The 26,692-nt window shown below is 35.3% G+C and overlaps 1 protein-coding gene across 1 annotated transcript in view; it reads left to right on the forward strand.

The window, feature by feature from the left end:
- Znrf2 (zinc and ring finger 2, E3 ubiquitin protein ligase) overlaps positions 1–26,692 on the forward strand; it is a gene marked incomplete at its 5' end in the record, with an annotated part of 77,566 nt that continues 50,874 nt past the window's right edge. Inside the window, 1 exon segment of the mRNA XM_005377497.2 lies at positions 1–44. Within this exon segment, the coding sequence (XP_005377554.1) occupies positions 35–44 (10 nt within the window).

The following is a 26,692-nucleotide window of genomic DNA, read 5'->3' on the forward strand; positions in this document are numbered from 1 at the left end:
GATCGGCTCGCTCCCGGCGCACCTCTCGCCTCACATGTTTGGAGGTACGGCCCCTCCCCGCGCGGCACTGGCCGGCCCGGGCTCCTCGCCCTCGGCCTTTTCTCCTTGAGCCCGGCGCGCCGGGAGTCGCGCTCAGCCCTGCGGCGCCCGAGTGTCCTCCCCGGGCCGGGAAAGGACACTTTCCTCGGCGGGGAAAGTCCTTTCTCCCCGGGAGCGCAGGGAGCAGGCGTTGTTGTAAAACAAACCGACGGAACAGCCCTCGTGGTTGTGGTTTTCGGTACCAGGAAGTCGGCAGGAGAGACCCGTTGCTAAATGTTCTATCTGGGGACTGACTGGCGAGCAGTTTTAAAGGGCAAAAGTCAGATGGGCCTGTTAAGTATTTGAAAAAGGGGGAAGTTCTCTCCTTTGAACCGACTTTTAATATAAAGCGTCAGTCCTCAATTCTGTAAATAGTCTTGCCTACCTCCTACAGGGTCGTTCACTGGATGCGTGTGTTAGCGAATGGTGTGTTCTTTAACACCAGTGAAGGGTTACTTTACGTAGTGGTTAATGACCGTCCTGCGTAGCAGGAACGTTCAAACAGAAAACTATGTCTTCAGTGGATACTAAGGAAATTATTGTAGCTCTGCTCACAAGGTGCAATAATTGGCTGCGTTGTTTTGAAGAGCAGTGTTGGCTAAAGTCACTGGTGAAAGACTTTTAATGCAAAATAATGTGTTTTTAAAACACAGAAACAGGAGAGAGGGTGACTTGTTTTGAGGAAAATGAACTTACAGTGTTTTATGTTGAATGTAGATCACTTTTTCTCTTCATATGGAAAGTAAACAATCTCGTATCATTGCATTGATGTCTGATATTAAATTCACAACGGAATACGGAAGAGCAGTGAAAACACCATCCCCTTTATTTATTTATTTTTGTCTTTTTGATTTTGAGACAGGGTCTCACTATACAGTTCAGGCTGGCGTTGAGCTCACTTTGTAGCCCAGGCTGATCTCGAACTCGGAACGATTTTCCTGCCTCAGCCTCCCAAGAGCTGGGATTACAGGTCTGTGCCACCGCGCCCAGCCTCCACTTCATTTTTATGGCCCTTTACTCATGTTCGTACGAATGTAAAAACTCTGAGTAGGGAGTTGGTAAGTCGGTGTGTAATTTATCTGTTCTGATGTTCCATGACCATTCACACTAGTGTAAGTTAAAAATAAGAATGTGGAGGCTGGGGATTTAGCTTAGCGGTACAGCGCCTGCCTGGCAAGCGCAAGGTCGTGAGTTCGATTCCTGGTACCTTAAAAAAAAAAAACAAGGAGATCAAAATAAAAATGTGATATTTAGTTTTCTCCATCTTTTTATTACCACTATGAACATTCAGTATGGGACAGCATTTGACTTTCTCTTCTTTAATTACTTGTTTATAGTCATTTTTGCTATGTAAGTAAAACTGCTAACGTTTCCTAGAATTGAACCATCTAAAAGATTTTGTTTTTAAGAAAGTGAACCACCAGCACTCCGCCTGTGGTTTGATCACAGCCAACATAGTCGAAGGTGCTGTAAAGCAGTTTCTAGAAAACTGGAGATTAGTTACAGAATAAACTTTTAAAAAATATTTCTTTTTCATGTGAAAATTTGCATTTAGTTATGATTTTCAAAAGATACGACTATATAAAAGCTTGCTAAAGAGAGAAACTAAGAAAAACTTTGTGAAAGTAATAGTTAATATTTAATACATGGATTAGTACTTTGGTTCATTTTTTAAAGAGCTGATAATTTTCCTTGACAAAGGTATATTTGTATGAGTTTATTTTATTGAAGCAAATACATTCCATTTGGATTGGAGGCAAACATTTGACAACTAGGCTATTCATAGTAAATTAGGAAGTGGAAAAGACCTCCTTGCTGAAAGTTGGAAGTAAAGCAGTTTTTAAAAAAATCTAAGTACTTAGATTTGTGCACTTAACTTATAGATCTCAGTGCTTTTGGATTAGGATGACTGGAAGCAGGAGAGTGACACTGAGGAACTTGTGGCATCCTTTGGTATGGTCTCTGCAGAGAATGGAGCACTCACATCCTCAGGCTTCCATTGTGTGCAGTGAACTTAACTTTTTCTCTCCAGTGTGTATAGAACAATTCTAGTTATGTGTTACTGGGACATCTGAGAAAACAGTCATTTAGTTTTCCTGTTTAACATGAGAAACCTCAGTTGAGGAAGGTTTCTGGAAGCAGATCAGAAAAGTTACCTGTACTTGAGGGGATCAGATCAGAGTGCATGACTTTAAATCCTGTTGAGCCATCAGGATGGAATGGACTTATGTAAAAACTCATCTTTTAGCAGCATTGCTTAGTGAGGTTTTTACCTATATTTCTGTGGATGGGTTTATGAAGAAAACAGTAGAAGCATATTTCTCATCATTCTGAGATTTAGGGAGGTGGATGATAAACCTTATTATTTTAAAAATTAAACGATTACATTTTACATTGACTTCAGTTTTATTGTATAACATTAATGTATTAAGTTACAAACTAAAAAGTTTGGGCATATATAAGGAATTTTATTTGAAAATTGAGAAAAGGAATATTTCTAAATTAATGGAAAGTTCATACTAAAATTTTATAAAATAATGGTTTTGTTATTGTTCCTTAAGAAAAGGTGGTAAAGGTTCAGAATTACTTTTCTCTTGTAGGCAGCCATGAAAATGAAAACCTAGTACCACCTTCTTTGGTTTATTTTTTAATCTTAGGAGTCTAGCAAGTTGATTTATTGGTAATTCTATCATAATTGCTGAATTGAACAAGTTTTTTTATTGTGGTTTTGTCTTGCTTCATTTTGTACATATATTTTAGCTGTGTACATTCTTTTTTATGTCTCCTAGAGAACTGGAAGAGAGGTCCTTAATCCTGGTATTCCATTTTGCAGAAAATTTCATAGAATTGACTCTCTGGATATATCAAATTCTAAGATTAGAATTTATATAGGAGTTTTTAGGTGAAATAGGTCTTTGTTGTTTTTGTTAATCTTTCCAGACTGGTGAGTTCAAGACTCTTAAGATGAACAGGTGCTCTTCTTGATTACTGCTAATATTGTCCATTACCTTTGTTTTAAAATTGATCTTTAAGCCAGGCATGTTGGTGCACTCTTATAATCCTGGCACCTGGGAGACTGAGGCAGGAGGATCACCATGAGTTCGAGGCCACCATGGGCTATTTAGTGAGATCCTGTCTTAAAAAAAACCAAAACAAGAAAATAAAATAGGTCTTTAGTGGCGTAGACTAATATTTGAAATCCCTGGTGTAGTATCTTAGGATTTGCTTGACTTTATGTGTACATTTTTTCCATTTAGTTGCTAATGTTCATAAAAGCGATGAATATGAGATAGGTAAAATAGCCCTCATTAATGCAACAGGATGGGGAGGTGAATTAGACAATGAAAATATACCAATGAATAAAGGTTATTTCTAGAGAAATTATGTGGATTTCTGGAATGTATCCATGATTGGAAGTTAAAATGTAAAGTGAATTAATACAACCAACCAATAGTACCATGCTACTTTGGGCTGCCTGCTTGTCCTGAGCTTGTTTGGGTGTGGTTTGCCCATGAGTATGTCAGTAGTCTGGTTTTAATTCCAGTGTCTTTGGTTAGTTATGAAACCTCTTTCCTTACATTGAAACAGTGTGGGTTATTTCTTAGAACTATGTTAAATAAGATCTGTATTTACAGGAAGATGTATTTCTCTTAATTTTCAACACAATGTGAGGTTTTATGGTGTAGACCATTAATTAACTATTATCAAATTGTTCTCAATCATTGCTTCTTACCAAAATTAAGTGCCAAAATATTTGAGTTTGGGATATTGTAATTAATATGTTTTCGATCCCTCAGTGTTCTTTTATTTGATTGTAGACTTTTGTGGGGAACGGCAGAAGAGTAATGGCTGACTACTACTTCCTGGGAAAAACGATACTTTTAATTACCGTCCCTGCCACCTCTGAGAAGGAACTTTGGTGGTTAATGTTTCTTGCTTGTAATCTCATCTATCTTTAAACATGACAGTGGGTAACTTACTTTGCATGCTAAATAAAATGTGGCCTCTATCATGGAAGTTTCTGCTTTGGAATTTGTTTTGAAAGTACTGTACCTTGACTGAAAGGGCAGGGTGGGCTGGACAGAGGAGTGGTGTGAATTCCACAGGGCCCCATCTGATCTAAAAGCAGCTTGATGTAAGTATTGTACCTGTACGCTTTGCTGGCTGCTGTAGTTCCTGCGGGAGAAAGAGCTCCCTTGTTTTACTGACATGGTGTCTCCACTGCCAGCAAATCCCTCACATTCTTCCAATTGATTGCTTTGCCTAGTGACCATTAAGTAGATTATTTCTGGCTACCAATATCTTTAATTAAATATCCATTTTTTTTCATATTTCTTACACATCTTTGCTTATAAAGAAAACTGCAGTAATATACTTACTGCATACACTGAATGTATTTAAATTTGGGTATATGAGCAGGTGGGTTAAAATAAGGGCCTGCTTTATGTAGCAGAATACTTTCTAAGATTTAGTCTTCATATTATGTAAATACTCCTGAGCACAGTGTAATTGGAATGTTAGTCTAAATAGTTTTGCCTGTACTCATCTGATTTGACATTTATGTGTTTAGAAATTAGAAAAGATACAGCCCTTTGTGTGAATAAAGGGTTGAGAAATATCTTAGGTTCTAATTGTTTTCTATATGCTTATTGTCAAATTACTATTAACTTAGCTGGCAAAAGACACTTCTTAGTTTCTGTGAGTGACAGTTTAGCCTGGGTCCTCCACACGACTTCAATCAAGGTATTGGCCACAACTACATTTGTACTTACAGGCTCTGCTGGCAAAGGATTGGCTTCCAGACTCCCTCAGATTGTGTGGCAGAATTCATTTCCTTGTGACTCTTATTTGGCTGCCTATTTCAAAGCCAGCAAAGAAGAGAGAGAACAGCCAAATGGGCTCCTGCTATATCTATATAATCGTTAGGCCCTGCCCAGCCTATTGCCTTTATTGCATTTCTTGTGTTTAGAAGCAAGTTGTATGTCTGGATCACTCTATTGGAGGGAATTTCTCAAAGATTTAAACACCAGAAACTGGGAAACAAAAATGGTCACCCTAAAGTTTTGTCTGCCATATTATTAAACTTAGGTTGACCAGGTCAACATACAACTTTTATTTGAAAATTCATTTTTTTTACTTTAATAATTGTAATAATTCACATGCAGAGTATAGTATTAGTAAACATACATTGAACCCCTTTTAAAAGCTAGCCATTGTACGTGTCAAGGGTACAAACATGAGTTTTCTTTCCTGCTCTTGCTTAGTTCTTGCTTGAATTTCAGAGTAGCATGTGATTATTATAAAGTATAACAACTTCTATTGTAGGATTAATAACAATGTTTTAGTGAGGTATCTCTGTCCAAGGTAGCCTAAAAGAATGCCTCATGAAGGTAACATTTGAGCTGTTTTGAAAGATTTAGAATTTTTATTCAGAAGGCATTAGAGACCAAAACATCCACAAAGCCTAGGATTTTATTAGGGCACATTGAAAAGTATATCCTGATGGGTACATGGAAGAATGATGAACATATAATGGTAAAATAGAAATTGGGCCAGATGTTGAAGGATTTTATAATGCTTTTTTGTCTAACCAAGTTTGAAAGCCTACCAGTGTCATGGTCAGGCTAGGGGTATCACTGTAGTCATAGTTTACATGGGTGATTACCTTCTCTAGTATTGTAGTGCTCAGGTTTTAAACTGTAAACAACTTTGATCAGAATTACAATTTTTTAAGGAGAGATAGTAACAGGAAAACAAGATAGAACTCTTTTAATTGGCGGAAGATGCATAAATTGAAATCGACATTGCTGAAGGGGAGAAGTTGGACCTTATTGAAATTTCTAAGGTAGAACTGATAGATAATTAACTGATAATTAAGAATCAGGGCACATAGTGTTAAAAATGGAGGTGTGTGGGGTGGTGCATACCTGTAATCCAGCTATTTGGGATGTTGAGGCAGAAGAATATTAAATTTGAGGCTAACTTGGGCAACTTAGTGAGTCCCTGTCTCAAAATTTTACACGAGATGGGTATGTAGCTCAGTAGCAGAGTGCTTGCCTGGCTTGTAGGAGGCCCTAGGTTTAACACACAAAAAATAAAAGTAAAGATAGATAGACAGGATATATTTTGGGGAATGATTATGAGCTATTTTAGACCTGCTAAATTTGGGTAGCTCTATAGGATTTTCATCTGGATAGAAGCATCCTTAAGATAGAAATACGAGTCTCTTAATTCAGGACCTTACAAGAAATTGAGAAATCATCAATTTGGAGATTACCAGAGGATCTCAAAAATGGATGATAACTAAGAGATGAATATAAATTAAGAAAAGAGCAAGGAAAGAGTCCAGAGAGCAAGAATTTTAAGAGACAGAGTAAGAAACCAGTATAGAAAAGCATATAGAAGAAACTGCAGATGATAATCTTAATACTGTAATCAGAACAAAATGTTTATGTCTCTGTGTGTATGTATACACATACGTTTTAGGTACAAAATTTGAAACACTTGTCTATGCTTTTTTATTTTAAATCTTCTGATTTTCTAATACAAAATGTCAGGGTATACATTTTCCTCCAAGAATTGCTTTAGCTGAATCCCTCAGAGTTTGAAGTGGTGACATTCAGTTGAACAAATTTATCTTCTCAATTTCCCTTTGTGATATCTTCTTTGATCCATGGATTATTCTTTGATAACGTATTGTGTTCACTTTTTAACTTCATATTAATTTTTTATAATCTGTAATGACTGCTCAGTATTCCAGAAATTCACTCAACAAATATTTAAGGGCCTACTCAGTCACACACTATTTAGGGATATATAGCAGTGAAGAAAGAAGACATTCCTGCTTTCAGAGCCTTACATTCTGTGTAGGGGACACAGTAAACAGATAAATCTGTAGTGTCATAGGAGGTTGAGTGTAATAGAGAAAAATGAACTGTGGAAGCAGATAGAGATTGTGGAATACAGATTTGTCCATGATTGCTATTGTACGTAGGGCTTTAGAGTTGACCTCACTGATGAGTTGACATTCATTTACTCTTTCTCCTAGTTTTCTGAGACAGTCTTGCTATGTAAGGTAGGCTGGGCTTGAACTCAACTGCAGTCCTTCTACTTTAGCCTGGTGCTGGAATTACAGATGTGCATCACCACAGCCAGCCTCATTTACCCTTTTTTAATGATAAAAGCAGATGTTGACTCCCTCTCAGTACATACATGTGGACACATCCTGTAGTTTTGGATCCTTTTTGTTGTCACTGTCTCAAGACTCAGTTGTAAATGCTAGAAACACAACTCAAACTAGCATTATGTAGGAAAACTACGTGTTGTTTTTAATTATTGGAAAGGATGCTAGTATAACTAACAGAATGGAAGGAACAGGTACAGGAACCAGGGTTTCTAAAGCCAAAATGTAGCAGTTCTCTTTTGTTTATACAAAATCTTTTGCTTTTCACCTAGCTTTGTTGTGTTCTGTTGAATATTGGCTTTTATGCTGATGGCCTGATGATCCACCTTTACTTCTCTCAGTCATCTTAGAGGCCTGAAGGGAATGTTTCCACCTCTTTCAGGACTCCAATTAGCTTAATGTGTATCCTGTGCTGTTCATAGATCCACCAAGAAAGTGAAGGCGGTGAGATGTTCTCTGTATCCAGGCTGCATTCTCTTACTGTGGGGAAGAGTTCAGGTTTTCAAGTCAAGCTGCTTGGGTCAAGTCCATCTTGTCTGTGTATGACTTAGCCCCTCTGTACCTCACTTTATTATCTCTAAAATCAGGGTAAACTTTGTAGTATTGTGGGGTAAAGTTATTTCATACTGTAATATTTTTAAACTAGCATTTAAATTTCTTTAACACAAGCTAAATCATCCAAGATCGATGTCCCACTCTCCATTTTCAGCAAGGCCACATGCCCTACTCTGAGGTCATATTCCCTTATCAACATCTTAGATTTTGCAAAAAAAGAATCCAGAGTTTTAGTTTTTATTTTTCATAATGTGTTTTTTTGTTTTTAAGATTCTCCTCTGAACATTTGAATTAAGCTTTACAGCACTTTTACTGTATCTTACATGTAGTGGAAACTTTGTAATTATTTAATGTTCCCTAAAATCTGTTTGATAACCACATTATTATGTTTTTAAGCGAGGTTACTAATTACTAAAATTATTTGTTTTATTTAAATCACATATAAAAATGTTGCTCCAGAAAAAAGGCAATAGTATGCTATGTCTTTTTTGTGTGTAAATACATGCAAATTGAATTTCTGAACCAAGGAAAGTAGGTGTAATAGAGGTTATACAAATAGGAACAATTATAAAATTGCCATAGCAATGAAATTATACTGTGCTTAGAGCTTTTTTTTAATAACCATTTGAATTAGCTACAAAATATTCTGAGATTATCTGAAGCATGTTTTGTGGTGGTTGGAAATGGTTAAAATGATTGATAAGATGGGGCAAGTCAGTCGTTTTAAGTGTGTGCTGTTTTTGCTGGACAGATTCTGAAAAACTTAGCTCCTCCCCTGCCCCATAGTCTTTTCTTAAATGAACTATGAAAATGAAGGAGGGTGGGGTGTTCTCTATATCTAGGTTTTTTCAGTCCCTGAAGGATTGAAACCAAGGCCTTGCATATACTGGGCAAGTGCTTTACCATTGAGCCAAATTTAACTTTTTTTATAGTTGTATGGTAGAACATCTTAGGCAACCTGGACTGGATTACATGACATTTAATAAAGCAGTTCACTGGCCTGCTGATGTTTTAGCATCCTTCATTTTGAGAACTCTGAGGCCTTGATTTGGAATTCTCCAGATTTCCTGTCATAGTTCTTCTTTAAAACAGCACCTTTGATCTCTTTGAAAGCCAAGTTGCTTAGTAACTCCTCTTGGCTACTCTTTTCCATGTGGTCATATGTAGAGTTCTTCTCAAAATCACCATTAGTTTCTTTAAACACAAACACAATAGAACTAAAATTAAGAATATGTAATATTATGGGTCCTTTTAAATATAATCCATAGGTTTTTTCAGTCCCTGAAGAATTAAAAAAAAAAAAAGCTGTTAAGCTAATAGCATTGGTTTTATATGATAATATATGGACTAGGAAGGTGATTCACAAGAACTATCTTCTTGGAGATGGAAAAGTTAAATGAACTTCTTGTAGTTACAGTATTTAATTTAAATGTTTATTCTGTATCTTAGCTGTAAATTGTATGGAATCTAATTAATTTATTTTAGTAATTCAGAGTCCTGTTCACAATTGGCTGCTTTTGTTTTCTTTAGCAGTTTTGCATTTTCTCTTTTGTGTTTTTAAAAACTTGTTTTTAGTTTTTCAGATTATTTAGTTTAACAGCCCTATCATGATTGTGTAAATTTCCTCTCAGTTCATTTGTACATATTGGATACTCTCTGAATTTCATCTTGTTGAAATCTCTTCTGGGACCTTTTCACCTGTGCCTGGTGAGTGGGTCCTCATAAGATCTCTCTTTTTACCATTGTATCTTCTAGGAGGTTCCATTGCTTTTCTCTCATGTTCCATCTCCTGGCTCCTTGATCTCACTCATATCTTGTCTTTTTTGATACTCTCCATTGCTTTGGGTGGAACAGTCTTCTGTGTCCTACTGAGAAAGAATTTGTGTAAGGTAAAATCTTTTGAAACTTCAGTGCCTGAAACCCTGCCCCACGCTGTTCTTGTTTGGTATTTTGGCTTGACCTATAGAATTTTAGGTTGGGAATCATTTTCTCTCAGAATTTTAAATGTGTTACTGAGTTGCCGCTGCTTTTTTGTGTTGCTTTTGTGTATGTACATGGATGTTATTCTGGGTTTTGATCCTGTGTTTGAGTCTTTTTCCCTCAACCCTCCCCTCCCCAGTTTTTAGGGTTCTTAACTTTTAGGGCCTTTGCTCCTAGGGTTGTACAATCTCATTGTTAATGTCTTGGGGTGGATTTTTGTTTTCATTCATTGTGTATTGTTGTAATTAGGATCATAACTTTCAGATTTTTTTGGCTGTTTTTTTAATTTTTAACTTTCAATGTTTTAAAAAAATTTCCCACATGCTTTCTTTTTGTTATTTTGAGGGATTTTTTTTTTGCATACATTCCATTTTTGTTTTGTAGGCACAGTGTCTTTCTAAGATTAATACATATTTATGTGTGCATAAATATATATTTGTGTGTATATATATATATATATATATATATATATATATATATATGTGTGTAATCCTCTTATTCCTGATTACTATTTCTTCCCACCTGCTTTTTCTATTTGACTTTAGTCTTCCATTAGGTACTTTTCTCAGACGTTTGGCGATCTTTGGGTGATTACTCGTACTTGAAAGTGAGACACTAAAAAGCTGATTAGAACTTTTCTATGCATGTAGAGTCATCTTCCTTGGGTCCTTTTCTTAGGAATAGCAAGTTATTGCCTTTTGTCTTGCACTTGGTCATTTTTTCAGAAATAACTTTTCTTACATGGAAGACATAATTTTTCATGCCAGTATTCTATAAGCAGGTTTGGTATCTTAACACTTGATATGGGGGGCTGGGGATTTAGCTCAGTGGCACAGTGCCTGCCTGGCAAGCACAAGGTCATGAGTTCGATTCCTGGTACCGGGAGAAAAACAAACAAAAAAAACAAAAAAAACCCCCACTTGATATGATACTTTGGTTTAATGTCCATACTCAATATCAATATGGTACTTCTAGTTTTAGCTATTCCAGAAACTTTTCCCTTTCCAAGTAGCAAACCTGTAGTCTAATGCTGGGCTTGGAGTTACCTGGATGTTGGAAGTCAGGAGGATGTCTGGAACAGCTAATCACTTCTTAGACTGGCTGTGAGTACTTTTCTTCAGGCCTTCATTTCTGCTTCCAGGGATGTCATGTGCCTGCTATCAATCAGGTTGCTACTTTGGTTCTGCAATGAAAGTTCTCACTTCTTTCTAAAGTACAGTGGTATCACTTTTTTCTTTTTTTTTTTCTGTCCTTTCAAAGGCTTCTGCTTTTTTAAAATTATACTTTTATCATTTTAGTAGAATGTTTGGAGTGAGCAGAGGCTAATAAATTGTGTTCAACCAAATCAATTTTAGCTGGAAGTCCTATTTAGCTGAAAAAGAAATAGGATTCCATGTCTATAAACTTTATATAATTCACATAAAGTAGAAGTAATTTCTAGTCTTCTCTCTGGTGATCTATTGTCCTAAATGTAACAGTTACCATTTTTTGTGTGCATACTTTGTAACTTTTAATATATTTACAAACTTACAAATGCATAGGGAAAAAAAGTTTCACTTGGGAAATGGAAGCAATTGTTAAGAATGCTGTCATACTTACAGTCTTCTACAGTCTGTTTAAAAAGTGTTTAGGGGCTGGGCATGGTGGCCCATGCCTGTAATCCCAGCACTTGGGAGGCTGAGACAGGAGGATTGAGATTGAGACCAGCCTAGGCTACAAACTGAGCTCAAGGCCAGCCTGCACTGCATAGCTAGACCCTGTCCTGAAAAGACCCCCAAAAAAGAAAAAAAAAAAAGGTGTTTAGGGGATGATTAAGTTCAGCTCTTTTTAAATTGTTCTCAATGTAAAGCTCCATAATATGTGTGTAGTATACGTTATTTAACCATTCTTCTATTAGTAAACACTTAGGATGTTTCCACTTCTACGATGTTGTAATAGATGTTAAAATAAACATTGTTATGATTGTGCCTTTGTACATGCATCCTAGAAATAAATTGTTCTGACACCGATAGATACTGTTACCACTTAATTCTGGCACTAATCACCTGGAGTTAGTGTCAAATTTATTTTTAAGGGCAGCATCCCCAAAAGACTTTCATGTGCCAGCCATGATTCTGGGTTCCCCAGGCCACCTTCCTTGCTCCTCACTTGACTATGAATTTGGTGATCTTCATCACTTCTCAGGTTTGATGCATAATTTATTAAAATATCTTAGCAGAACCCTAGAAAACATGGTACTTATTACAACCTTATTATAAGAGATATGTACATCAGAACCAGCTAAATAAAGAGATGCATAGTGCAAGGACCAGAAGGATCCTGATTGCAGAGCTTCCTTTCTCTTTCCCTGTGGAATCAGGCCACATCTCCCTTCTGGCACATTTGTGGGTTTACAAACCAGAGAACAGCCTAGGTATCCAGATTTTTTATTTGAATTTCATTATATATGCATGGTTAATTGAAAATTTGCCAGTCAACTGAACTCAGTCTCCAGCCCACCTCTCCCTGGAGATTGGGCTGGCTTTAAGAGCCAACTCAGTAATCACGTGATGGTTCTCTTTGGTGACTAGCTTCCATTCTGAATAGTCTCTAAAGCATAAAGTCAGATATGATCCAAGGACTCAAGCGACAAAGGCACTGCTTTTACCTGGAAAATTCCAAGTGTTTTAGAAGGTTTGTGCCAGAAACCTGAGGAAAAAAACAGACAAATTCTTAATTTTGAAACAGGTACCTAGAAATAAAATTTTCTAGTTGAGTAGAATGTATGCTTTAATTTTTTTAAATAGGTGTTGAACAACTCCCCACACATGGTAAATTTTTCTCTACCAATAGTATAATTTCTAGCACTTATGTGATTATTAGATGCCATTCTTTATTATTAGATATAATTGTTATTTTTCTTCCATTTTGCTTGAAAAAAATTTTCTAATTTTCTATTGCGACTGAAAATGAGCATTTTTCCATATATTCTATGGGCTTATTAATAGTCATGTGTGTCATCTTTTGAATTGGCATATGTATTACCTATTCATTGGCTCTGCTCATTTTTTGGTTGGGTTTTTTTTATTTTATAGTAAAATTTATTATGTAATATGTACTGGTTTTACAAAAATGATTGCGATGTGAACTGTAAAAAATAAGGTTATTTTGGTAAACTTTAATGACCCATTACCTGTTACACTAGAAAGTTATGTTTTTTATTTAAAAGGTAGTTTTAGATCTGCTGTGAAATGCAATATTAATGATAGACTTATAGAATTGAAAAAAATAAAATATTAAAATTATGTCTAGTTACAGTTTCTTAGAATATAGTAGTAGTCCATAGATAACTTCAGATAGTCCATTAACTTTGACATTGTATACAGAATTTTGTAGTCTACGTTAAGTTTTAGAGGAATAACTCATAGTTTTCATCACATTTTCAAGGGGGAATCTCTGACCTTAAATTGAGAACTGTCGATCTAAGAATTCTTCTCATGTCTAATTAAATTTGGGGGGAGAAATCCTCTTATATTTCTGTGTAGTTCATTTGTACTTGAAAATTGTTATAACAAATGTATTAAGCTTTTGTTAAATCTTTGGTGGTGGTAGTATTGAATGAAGGTAGTAACAATTGGCCCTATTTTCATAGTTTGGTAATTGTCACTTTCTTCTTGTGATTTTGTTTGTTTGAGGTGGGGTTTTGGTATATAGTTCAGGCTGGCTTTGATCTCACTTTGTAGCCCAGGCTGGCCTAGAACTCCTCATGCCTCAGCCTCCCAGGTGTGGAGATTATGGGTGTGCACCACCACACCCAGCCGTGAGCCTTCTCTGATTTTATCATTGGGTTCTGGTTTCTGGTAAGAGAACAGCTTCTTTTCCTTTTAAATTTTTTATTTTGTTTAAAATTTTTTTATAAGTATATTTTTGCCATACATAGTGGTCACATTCATCATAGGGAATTTGTACTTGTACATAATACATCTTAATTCTTTTTTTCCTATTCCCCTCCCCTTCCTTCAACCTTTCTTCCCTTCTCCATTTACTGAACATTTGTTTCCATTTTCCCCCCTCCCATTCTTTGTTTTATTAACCCCTTTTCCCTGCCTTCCTTCCCACCTCCCTTATTCCCCTTCCCATTAGAATATGTGTTTCCTACTTCCCAATATATATCCTCCATTTTGCTCTTTGTTTTACTCTTAGGGTTTTTCACACAAGAGAAACAATGTGATATTTACACTTGTGTGTTTTATTTCACTTAAAATTATGAGGTGCATCCATTTATCCTTACTGACTCAAGTTTAAGTTGTTTTGTTTTTTGAGAGAAGGTCTTGCTATGTAGTCCAGGTTGGCCTTGAACTCACTGTGTGTAGCCCAGGCTGGCCTCCAACTCCAGGTAATCCTCCTGTCTCAACCTCCCGAGTGCTGGGATTACAGTTGTGCACGACCATGGTGGGCTAAATTTATCCTTCTTTATGGCAGAGTAGTATTCTTATATATAAATACCACATTTTCTTTACCCATTCATCTGTTGGTGCTCTCTTCTAGTCATGCTCTTTTCAAGTCATTACTACTCTGTATACTCCACAAAGCTGATAAATATGTATTAACATTTTCTGTTACTATAATTTTACCTGTTATTGGACTTCATGTAATAGAGCCGTACAGCATGCACTTTTTCCTATCAAGGTTTTGGCTAAGTGTAAAATAAGTGCATTTAGAAATGGGGATTATTGGAAGTGTTAATGGAAAATTTTCTTGCTGTTCCCATTCCCATTGCCCTATCCTCTTCACCCTACTGTTCCAGTTACTGTACAGTAAAATGGTACTCTTAATTTGTGGGCACTGAAACTAAGAATACCCAAAATGTTTAATGACAGTGTAGGCTTGAGTATTTAGCTATCTCTAGTAAAAGATGAAGCTCATTAAAATTTGACAATTTATCCTTGGTTTGTCCATTTATTAATTTTAAATTATCTGATTAGCAAAGTTTGTGTGGATGATTATTAAATGTTTTAGATGGGATTCACTATACAAAGTGAGTATAGTGGTTAATAGCAAAGTATAAATCCTCAGGAAAAAGATAAACTTCAGGGAACTTTATTTTTAGGACCAGTATTTTTCAAATACGGGAGAAATTTCACTTGTCCAAGGAATGTAGAAAGGTGGTTGAATAGAGTCATGAGTTGGGAATTTTATGTTTTTGGTTTAGTCCACATCTTAAAAATTAGGTAGACACTGGCTAGGTATACAGTTTTCTTTTTTGTTGCCATATGTAATTCCAGAAAATAGAAATGAATCAAAGATCATGTTATACTTTAAGTGTAATCTGAAGAAAACAGGTGAAGGTAAAAGAAATTTCAGACTTAGGCAAGAAGAAGTTGCAAATGTGGGCTCTACATTCCTCAGAGATGGGAACAGGAGAAGGAGCTGCTCTTCTGCTTTTCAGTCTTTCTTATCAAGCTTCCAGCAGTGAGGAAAGCCATTTGCATGACTGCAGCTCAGCCTGGATTTTCTTCCTGTCTAGAGAGGCGAGTGTTGCTTAAAAGCTAGGAAAGGGTCTTGACTAAAAGTCCTGAAGGCAATCTGAAGGCATGGTAGCTGCATTCAGTTTTGATACAATGTTTTTAGAAGAGGCCCTGGATATGGTAAGAGCAGCTGTGCTCTGAAGTCAATCAGACTAGCTTTATGAACTCATCTTCTATTTTCTGGGTCTTGTTTCCTAGCTGGACTATAGAATAATGAGGCTGTTCTAAAAACCAAAGATCCTTATCTATACAATATACTACTGCAGGCAAAAATCCTATTATAACAAACCCCCAAAAGGTGATTGATTAAATGTGTGATATAATCAGTCTGGAGAGGTGCCCTTTTGTAGGCTAGGGCACTGAAGGGAGTTGTGGTGGATTAACTAATGGTCAGCTTCTAACACCCAGTTGAACTGAATCTGTGGTGCTGGGTGTGGAAGGCCCACCTGAGGATTGTTGCCAATAGCATAAAAAGGGGAAAGATGGTGTGCTGTTGATTCTCCTGAAGAGGTTTGTCACACTGGCTTTCCTGGTATGAATTCAGCTCTTCCCATCATCAGAGGAGCTCAGGTCCTTGCTGTCACTGAGGATGGCTACAGTTCTTTTCCAGGGAGCGCTGTTCCTTGCTTTGAGCGTTGCTTCCTGGCTCCAGTGCAGATCTTTCAGCCTGCTGGCACAGATCCTTCATCCCACTGGTGCAGACTTTCTAGCTTCCAACACTGACCTTTGGGCCTTCTAGTGCAGATGCTTGATGGAGACTTGCATGAGCCATTGTCATGGGCTCTAGGCATCCAGTTGGACATGTGGAGGATATTGCCGTGGGGTCCAGGCCTTCAGCTGGATTCTTCGTGTCTCTAGAGTGTGGACAGATTTCCTGCACTCTTCTGCATTTGACTCATTTGATTATATAATATTAGTGAATATTATAATCCTATAAATTGTGTGTCCTTTATTAAATCTTTTCCATTGTAAACTATGACTACAGTAGGAGTCATGAGGATACTTGTAGAAAGGAACGTGCTGCTGCTTGTTCAGAGGGGTAGTTTCACTTTTCCAGAGGGGGTGATAAACTAGTTCTGTGAGCTTTACTGTTTGGTATTTGGTAAGTAGTTCTTCAGAATCAGGAACTCTAGAGAAAATTGAGAAATCTGGCAAGTTTAATACACAGAAAGTTGAGTTCTTTTGCCAAACTGTCTACTACCCCATTGACTTATTCTTGCTTTAGCTGTGTTTCACATAATTTATGTCTCAAAGACTTGTTTTTCAGAGTATGTGTAGCAAGAAGTAGAGAAATATATTCCACGTCCTACTATGAATATGAGACAATGGACTTTTACAAGCAAAAGCCAAACAGGTCTTAAATGTTCTTTATTGTCTTAGCTCACTTAAAATTGATCATGATGGAAACTTGCAGTGTCATCTAATTATCTCACTTAGTTTATGCATCTGATTTTTTTTCTTTGCTCCTTACTCATTGAAATATTCATTATATGCTGCTGCAATAGGTTAGGTAGGCTTTCTGGCATTGGGAATGCAAAGATGAACTATTGTCCTTAAGATACAACGGAGAGCCTTGGAATGAAATGATTATGTTTAAAAAATTGATTTTATTTATTTTGGTATTTTGTTACCAAATTAAGGTATATATGTGAACATAAAGAAAGACAGTATAGTACCTAGTTTGCTACTAATGCTTACAGAGTTCAGATTTGTAATCAAATCTTATTCCAGGTGTGTGCTGTAAACCGTTAGGCCCCATGGAACAAAATCTACTTGGAAAGCTTATCTTGTAGAACACTGGTCTCCTACAAAGCAAGTTTGTAACGTATTAAAGTTATGCAATAAAGAAATAGTTTAACTCATTTTTAATCCAGTTTTCCCCAAATTACTTTTACAGCTGCTGCCTCCCCCTTTTCTCCTCCATTACTCTCCTGTTGATGTCTTGTGAATCTGGCTCTGGCTCTGGTTCTGGCTCTCTAATGACCATGAGAATCTAAGGGCTGGACTCCATTCTTGGAGTTTCTGATTTGAAATGTGCGTTTCTCACAAGTTTCTTACCTTATACTCCTTTCATTAGGTAACTTCTGGTCCCATTTGTCTTGAGGTGGGTGTAAGATTCTGAAATTCTAGTGGTAGATAAGATCTTAGTATTTCCTTGCTGAAGGAAGGTACCTAGAAGTAGGACATAAGTGTTTTTCATGGAAAAAACTTCAGGGGGAGAAGTTCATAACTAAATTACCCTTGAGTAGCATTATTTCCCTTCTAAAGTATTTTTCTGCTACTCTAGTGAGTTTTGGTGTAGTTACTTGTAGGTGGATATGATGAAACCTGCTTCCAAAGGTTGTGACAGGATTAAATGAAAAATGTTTACCTAAGTACATAGTACAGGGCACTAGCACATTCCAAGTGCTCACTGCTTTCTTAATTAAAACATAGTCTATGGATCATTGGTGTTACTTTCAGTTGAGAACTTATTAGAAATGCAGTTTCAGATCATACTGTAGATTCGCTGAAACAGTCTGTACTTCAAAGTATGCTCAGGCCATTTGTTTGTACTTTACCATGTGAGAAGTAATATAATGAATCCACGATGCATGCATGTTGGGAAAAAGCTACACAGGGCTAGTACAGTTTATTCTCCATTGTATAAACTGGCTACTGAAGACCAGTATTACTACTTAGAATATGTATTGTCTATTCTATAGTGCAAAAACACTTCGGCAGTTATCTCTAACTATAAGCTAATGTATGCTGCTGTTTATCTTGAAATGACACATAAAATAAAAATTACCTTAAAATCCACTTCTCAAGATAGATTGCACTTCGTTCAGTATGACTCTACATGTATTATATGTGTACATAAACAATTTTGGGGAGCTTTCTTTCCTGTTTTTATCCCTCACAGCCCCTTTCCAGGTAAACTTCATCCTTTATGTTAACATATGTGTGGATATAATAAATAGTAAGCATACATATACAGGGATTTTGTGATCGTTATTTCACGAAGTTAGGATTACATTATAGCTAACCTACCAGCATCCTGCTTTTTTCACTTAAAACATTACAGTTTTTTCAAGCAGTGTACTTGATACTTTTTAATGGCTGCATATTCCATAATGGGAAGGTTAGACAAATGGTTTTTGTTGATGGCCAGTTTTTGCTATTACAAACAGAAATCCTTGTTTATATTTTCTTTGTATTCTGATGCCATTATTTCTCTAGAATGAATTACCAAGAAATGAAAATCTGGGTTGCAGAACAGTTTTTAAAACTACTTGTATTGTAAAATCTATTTTACATACAGAAAAATATATAGAATATATATAATCTTAAGAATAATAAAGTGATTTATTATGTACTACTTCCCGTGCTAAGAAATACATTCATGGTTTCTTAGAATGGGTTTTTTTGGTGCCCTTCTATTGTGCTTTGCATTTCCCCATGATAAATCACTGTTTTTTATAGTTTTATCACTCAGTTAATATCCCTACAAAGTAAAAGTCCTCAGACTGTAGGCTTGGTTTCAAATGTTACATAAGCCAGTTATTGTAAATAGTTGACAGCATTATTTACATGTTTCCTCCATGTTGTCTGTAACTACATTTATGTTCATGTTCACATATTCCATTGAATGAATATACTACAATGTAACCATTTTACCATTGACAGAATTTTTGTGGGTTTTTTTTTCCAGTTTCGTATTATTATAAAATGATGGCACAAACATTTTCACACATGTGTACATGTATTCTTTTGGGCAGTGGTCTTCAAAGTATTTTTAATTTTTCAAAATTTTGAAAAATACCTTTTTGTACATTTTGATATTCAATGTGATGATATTTTTATCATCATACTTTAATATGGCAAAAGATATAATTTCAGGAATACTGAAAATACTGATGTTTTAACAATAAAATACTCTTAAATATGCCCATTACACTATAAAAGTAACACACTTACATGTAAAATTTTATATAGTTGGACTGAAATTTTTATTTTGCCATCAGTCTCTAGATATTAAACATTTATTGTTGCTTTTAGTACTACATAATAAAAATAACATTGAAAATATTCAAACACTGGGTGTAGTGGTGCACATCTGTAATCCCAGGACAGTGGGAGGCTTTGGAGGAGGATTACAATTTAGTGACTAGTGGGACACTACTGTCTCAAAAAAATAAATTATTCATATTTTAATATATACCTAAGATAAAGTAGAGTTTTATTGGAAATGTAGAGATGGGCTGAGGATGGGGCGGTTATTTTAGGGTGCTTTGGTTAACAGAAATGTCAGATATTTCTTTGATGCAATGTGAGTTTTATGTATTGTTTTAATAGCGTATCAGAGTAAAACTTGGAATGGGTGAGAGTTGTGGCTTTCTTTCATAAAGGGGAAGAAAGGCAAATGTGAAATGGGATCTGGAATAGAAGAAATATTACTCACACTTGCTTAAATCAGTGTAAGGAGAACTACATATGGAGGTCAGGTACCTGAAAATTGAGTCTTTAAAAGTGATGCCTTAGACAGTCATTACTTCTCAGTCATAAGGTAGTTGCTCCAGGGTAAGAGGAACTCCTGGTAAATATTCACTGTATTGGGTAGTACTGTAGTACCAAACTTTTCCTGACACTTTACATTCCCAGTATCGGTGAATAAATATCCATTATTCCATATACTCTTTACCCTTTACTTCTACCAGACTTTGATACTTTGTTGGAAAGAAGTAGTAGTATAGTTCAATGTGATTATACTTTTTTTTTCCATGATGGCCTTTTTGTTGGGTCCTAAGTATTTTTTCTGTTTAAGTGACTGTGTCTTGTGCTTATTTTTCTATTGAGTTTGTATTTTTCACAATGATCCATTGTTCTTCATATATTCTGTACTCTTTTTTTGTTGTTATACATATCTTTCAAATATCTTGAGTTTAATGTTCTTTTTTACTTTTATAAGGGGAAATACACCCAAAATAGTATAATAAATTCTTATCAGCATTCAACATTTATGAAGATTTTTCCCATGCTTGTATTGTTTGTGTCTGTCCTCTGCCTTTTTTCCTGAAATATTTTAAGGCAAGTTTCAGACGTGTCTTTTCCAGTGAAGACTTGTGATGGGAATAATTATTTACGTTATTGTTGCTTTGTTTCTTTTTTCCAGACTTTTCCCTTCAAGGTTTTTTTTCTGTTCTGTACTGGGAACTATCAGAACTGTTTCCAGTTTTTTCTGTTCTGTACTAGGGCTTTCACATTGAACTTCATTCATCTCCAACCTTTTTTTTATTTTTATTTTGAGGCAGTATCTCACTAAGTTGGTGCAGTATGGGCTGAAATTTACAGTCCTCCTGCCTCAGCCTTGCAGAGTGCTGGGATTACATGCATGTACCATTGTGCCTTGATTCTAAAGTTTTAAATGTATTCTTCATTAATTGCAATGAAAATATAGTTTTGCCTGAATTTTGTGTTATGACTTTAATCCTGCAGATACTGATTTTTGTCTATGAAGTAAGGTAAGGGTCCAATCTTACTTTTTTCCATATTTATACCCAGCATCATTTATAAACCCCTACTTTGCAGTGCTATCCTTAATATGTATATAGATACATATATTGATTATATATAGGTATATGTATATATACTTTTTTTCTTAGTTACTTGGAGCACCCAGATCACTCTATTTATGTGGTTCTGGTGAAGTGATTCTAGACCAGCAGTGTGAGCCCCACCTGGGCACATGTCACACAGATGCCTGGGCCCACCAAAGGCTACTAAAAGCTGAGAGGGAGAGGAAAGGCAGAAGCTTTAATAGAACTTGTTATGATTGTGATGTGTGCTCAACTATGGCAATATCCGTTTACCCACTTTAGACCACCTGGGAGTTACGGCTTTAGAATGCAGAAGGAGCAAATACCGTTATTTGTAGTTCCAAATTCTTGGTGATTTTTTACCCCTTTCCTGCCTAATGTCAACCTTGAATAGATGTTCTTTGAATTTACCTGGGTGATATTGGTAAGGAGAGGATTTACTTATAGTTTACCCTAACAGTGAATTCATAGCCCTTTGGGGGCTCAAGGCAAAAGCCTACTGATACGGTTCACTAAAGTAGCTGTTTGGGTTTCCATTTCTTACTCATTTTTTGGCCTAGGAATTTGTAACTTTCCTGTTAGTTCATTAATGTTTTTTTATGCTTGGTTTTTTTTTTTTTTAATTTCAAATTTTGAATTGTTCCTGCAACAGCATTCTCTATTATTGAATTCAATAGATTTTGCCCGATTGCTTTCTAGGGAAATGGAAACTAAAGTAGTAATATGATAGTACTTTATGCTTGTCAAATTGGCAGAAAATAAAGTAATAATACACCATTCTGGGTGATATGGGTTATAAATGATATTGGCACAAATGTAAATTGTTATGGCTTTTCTGAAGAAACTCCAAAAATGTTTCTCAGGCAAAAACTGTCATGATGTTGTTGAGGGACTCAAGTGAAGGGAAGTATATGACAGCAAATACTGTCATTGTTCTCATTCTCCTGAAATAGGATTGGGGAGAATGGATGTGTTACGTGTTTATTATGTTGAGGGGTTGTGCTTTGGACTGAATAGGAAGGATAGATGGATGGAAGGGACGTTTATGTAACTGTTAGAGAAATCATTCAAAAGTCTGGTTTAGGAAAATATTAAGACTTTCTTCCTTAAATCCTTGAAAATCCACTAAAAAATAATAGGAAAAATGTAAGAAATGAAGGATTGGAATGAATTTATTAAAAGGAACTATGCCAGTGGGGTACTGGAACCAGTTCTTCTGAAAGTAATACATTTTCAGGGTTAGGCAAGGTTGACATATATGAACTTACAATTAAACTTTACATAAAATAAAAGTAGTAAGTAGCTCAAAACTCACATCCTGTTGTTTCATTGCATTTTACTGTTGCAAGTTGAGTACCCTTTACCTGAAATGACTGGGACAGAAGTGCTTTGGAATTTTTGGGGTTTTGGAGTATTTGCATGTACATAATGAGGTATTTTGGGAATGGAATTGCCTCCAAACAGAATTCATTTATGTTACACATATACATATAGCCTGAGGGTAATTTTTAATACAATATTTTTTTAATGTGTGCATTTTTACTGTGACCTGCCACATGAAGCTATTTTCCACTTTTGCTATCAGTTCTGCACTTAGAAAGTTTTGGATTTTGGAGCATTTGGATTTCAGAACTTTAGATTAGGGATATTCAACCTGTATCTGTGTTCTTGATTTTAGTGATGTCTGTTGTATCTCTGTGGTGGGAATATACTGTATATCTTTTCCCAACTCTGTACAGTGATGACACATTGACAGCTGGAAATCAGATGTAATTATTTATACCATGGAAATCAGCAGTACTGCACATCAAGTTTTTTTTCCCTTTGAGAGCATTGTTAAACATCTTTCAGAAAACTGCATGACGTAAACCATTTTACTGTTCCAGTACCCTACTGGCATAATTCCATTTTACTGTTTAGGTACCAGTAATTTTGGGAATTTCAATATTATGTAAAACTTTAATTGTTCTAGGAAAATGGCAAACTGTGCTGGTTTTGCTAGAATGTCTTAAAAGATATTTTCAGTTTATAGGAAGGATGTGCTTTGTTTCATTTACTTTCTACTTTATGTGGAGAGTATTTTTGCCAATTTGTTTTCTAGTCTTTTAAAACAACCATATACAATTAATCTTTATTGTAAGCAGTTAGTTTAATTTCTTGAATTCATTATAGCAAGAAAGAATAGATTTTTCATTTTTTTAATGCAAACATGTTTTGTATATGATTTAATTTTTTGTAGCAGTGCTATAAATGAGATTAACCATTTAGTAGCAAACAGCTACTTTTCTAGTTTTTTGTTTTTTGTTTTTTTTCTTGTACCGGGAATCAAACTCACGACCTTGTGCTTGCCAGGCAGGCACTGTGCTGCTGAGCTAAATCCCCAGCCCCTAGTGTTTTTAATTAGGACTAGGATTGTATTTTTTCCAATGAAAATATTATTTAATAACTTCCTGCCTATATATGTAGTGTCTCTGTGTTCTGGTACTGTAGGAAATCAGTGATTTTATAAGACTTGTGATTCTTACTACATTTATTGGTCACATATTTTTAGCACTCTAAAGTGATTTTTAGCACTTTAAAACAGATATTGAAAATATTATTCTAAGTTCCTTATCACTTAATACTATTTGTTTAGTAGAGTTGTTTAAATTTTTGGATCTGTAGTTAGGCATTTGTGACTCCTCAATGTTAAAGTGATGATAATGATACTACTTGCTTTGTGATTTTGAAGATTAGTAAACTGTTGTAAAGTGTTTGATTCTTAGTATTCTTCAAATGTGACCTAACATCTTTGTTATCAAAATAAAAAATTGTATTACAAGTTTCCTTAAATAATATATATGAAAGCTAATTGTTAAGTAAAGGATTATACAAAATATTTAATAAAAGCTGTTGAAAGAAGAGTAAAAGTAGGTATGTTATGGCCTATGAAGTACTGTACATATGAGTAATGAGGGATTAAGTGATGTTACCTTTCACTTTTTTCAGATAATGGCTAAGAATCATATCAGGGAAGGAAGAAAAAGGACCATTTATTTTACAGAAATGCTAAGCAGCTAGTTTAGCTATATAAATGCAGATAGACATTTTCCTACAATAGTGGGTCATCCAGTTGCTACAGAATTTAGATAATAAAGGAATTCTTGAAATTTCAGGCCTTCTCTACCTTTTGGATAACTGATTTTTAAAACAGTTGTTAAGTAGCTTATTTCCAAATAATAAGCAAAGCAGGACTAAAACGCAGACGGGAACATTGATAATCCAACTCTCAATATTACTAGAAGTTGGCTGCCTAACTTCATGTTTCATATTTATTTGCTATTTTATTTTAGGTGCCTAGATTTGAAATTGTGTTGCTACTTTTTATCTTTAGTATTGATTGGGTTTTCCCTCTTTTTTCTACTGTGCTACCTCTATTCCTTCTGGAACCAGTAGTTTAATGGTAAGTATTTAAAATAAGATTTACAAAGTTTTTGACCTAGTGAGGATTTTTTTACCCTCACCTATCTTGTTGAAAACTTTGTAGACTTCAGATGGTCTCTGTGGTTTCCCAGGTTTTCATTGTTGCCTTGTTTGTGTGTAGACTGATAAAATTTTAGTTTTGAGGTACTCCTGTCCTTGCATGCTGTGTCAAATGGCATTCATTGTTTGTGTGCTTCGTAGTGTTTTTTTTTTGGAGCTTGCACCACCACCCCCTGCTGTTTTTGTTTTGGGGAGGGCAGTTGGGGTGAGGAGAAAACCCTTTCTTCTGTGCACTACTTTTATTTTTACTATGGCATTTGTAATCATTCCACATTTTGCTAGCTAGATACCTGTAAGGTGTTTGTTTTGTACACAGTAAAAAACATAATTACTAGTATCTTCATTTGAGCAGGATTATAGATTGAGTCTCAGTCCATTGAATGATACTTGTATTTATCCATTGACACTTTTTTTTTTTTTTTCATCTTTTTGAGTCAGAGTTGCACTATGCAGTTCAGGCTGGCCTTGAACTCACTTTGTAACCCAGGCTACAAACCCAGGCCTCAAACTCTCAGAAGTCCTCCTGCCTCAGCCTTGTGAGTGCTGGGATTACAGGCATATGCCACCATGCCTGGCTCTATCCATTGACTCCTAACTCTGTTAAATTTTTGATCAAATTCTATTGCATCATATCTCAAATTTCAAGATATTAGAAGCTTTTAAGTATTTTTTAAGGTAGAAATATATTTTTAGGATTCATCACAGCTGTAACTTCAAAACTTTTGAAAAGGATATTTTACATTTACTGTCAAGCCTAATATTTCATTATGTAAACATATTATGAAATATAATTTAAAAGAAATTGGCTGAAAGAATGGGGCTAGGCTGAGTAAGTTTGGGAAGCCATGTTGATAGAATTCTACCATCAGCTGGTCTGTAAAAAATTTTTGGTGAGCATTCCTATAATCTCAGCTATTTAGAAGGCTGAAATAGGAGTTCAGAACACTTGGAGTTCAGAACCAACCTAGGTAATACAAATACAGCAAAACTGTGTCTAAAAAAAGTGAAATATAAATGAGAAAAATACAAAAACCTAGAATATAAAGTGAATACCGATTCAGCTATAACCTGTGTATAGAAGTAGAGCATTATTGTCCCTGCCCCAGAAACCTTTGTGTCTTTCTGATTACAAACCTTTTTCTTCCTCTTAATCATCTTTATTTTTTTTTAATCATCTTTATTTTTAAGGTAATTATTTATTTCTTTGTTATGGATATATCATTTCTAAAGAATACGTTTAATTTTGCCAGCTGGACATAAATGGAATCATACTCTTCTTTTGGGGCTTGCTGCTTTTTTGCCAGTTTTCTTTGTAATTTACACTTGGATAGTTGTGGTCATTGCTATTGTAATATGAAGTCTACACTATTCCCTTCTATAAATACACCAGAATTTATTCAATTTAACCATTCCATTATTGGGTTTTTGTTTTCCCTTTTGCTATTAAGAACACTGTTGCTAGTAAATATTTTGTTAACATGTATTCTGGTACAAATATTTATAGACTCCTTTAAGACAGTATTTCTCAGTGTGGTCCTGCACCAACAGCACTGATCTTGTCACCTGTGTGAGCTTACCGGAAATACAGATTTATGGTCCTCACTCTCAGTCAGAATCTTTGGAGATGAGGTCTAAGAAACTGAAACACGCTCTTAGGATGAATCTTGTGCACATTAAAGTTTAAGAAACCATTGCTTTAGGATAAGTACTTTGGAATGGAATTGCTGAATCACAGACTATGTATACTTTCACCTTAATATCATTAAATAGTTTGTATTAGTTTTTACTTGCTACTATTAGTGTTTGAGAGTCTGTGGGTCTCTACATGCTCTGTAATTAGTGTCCTTAGATTTTACTTTAAATGCTGATTTTAAGTTTTTTATTTTTTTTAAAAAAATTTGAGTTTTTTTTTGCCTGAGCTCACTTTTAACTATAGCTGAATTTTGGCTTTTCAGATTGACTGATAAAAATTGATTTATATTTAGTAAAGACTTTGTAAAAATATTATTAGAAAAGTTTTCAAACATACTCAGAAATAGAAATAGTATAGTGAACTAATAAACTTTATATCCATATCTGACATGTAGTATATTTTTTCATATTCCAACAATTTCAGAGATCATGTCTTTAAATTATATACCATTTTCTTTATGTGATGGCAATGTGCTCATTACTAAGGGCTTTTTTAAATAGTTAAGAGTAACATGTTTGAATATGTAAAAATGCTGAAACAATGACAAGATAGATGTATAAGCTCTTTATCACTTGATACTATGACTGGGATTCTT

Source organism: Chinchilla lanigera, unplaced genomic scaffold (genome assembly GCF_000276665.1).
Source record: "Chinchilla lanigera isolate Chin_1 unplaced genomic scaffold, ChiLan1.0 scaffold00009, whole genome shotgun sequence".
Classification (NCBI taxonomy): Eukaryota; Metazoa; Chordata; class Mammalia; order Rodentia; family Chinchillidae; genus Chinchilla; species Chinchilla lanigera.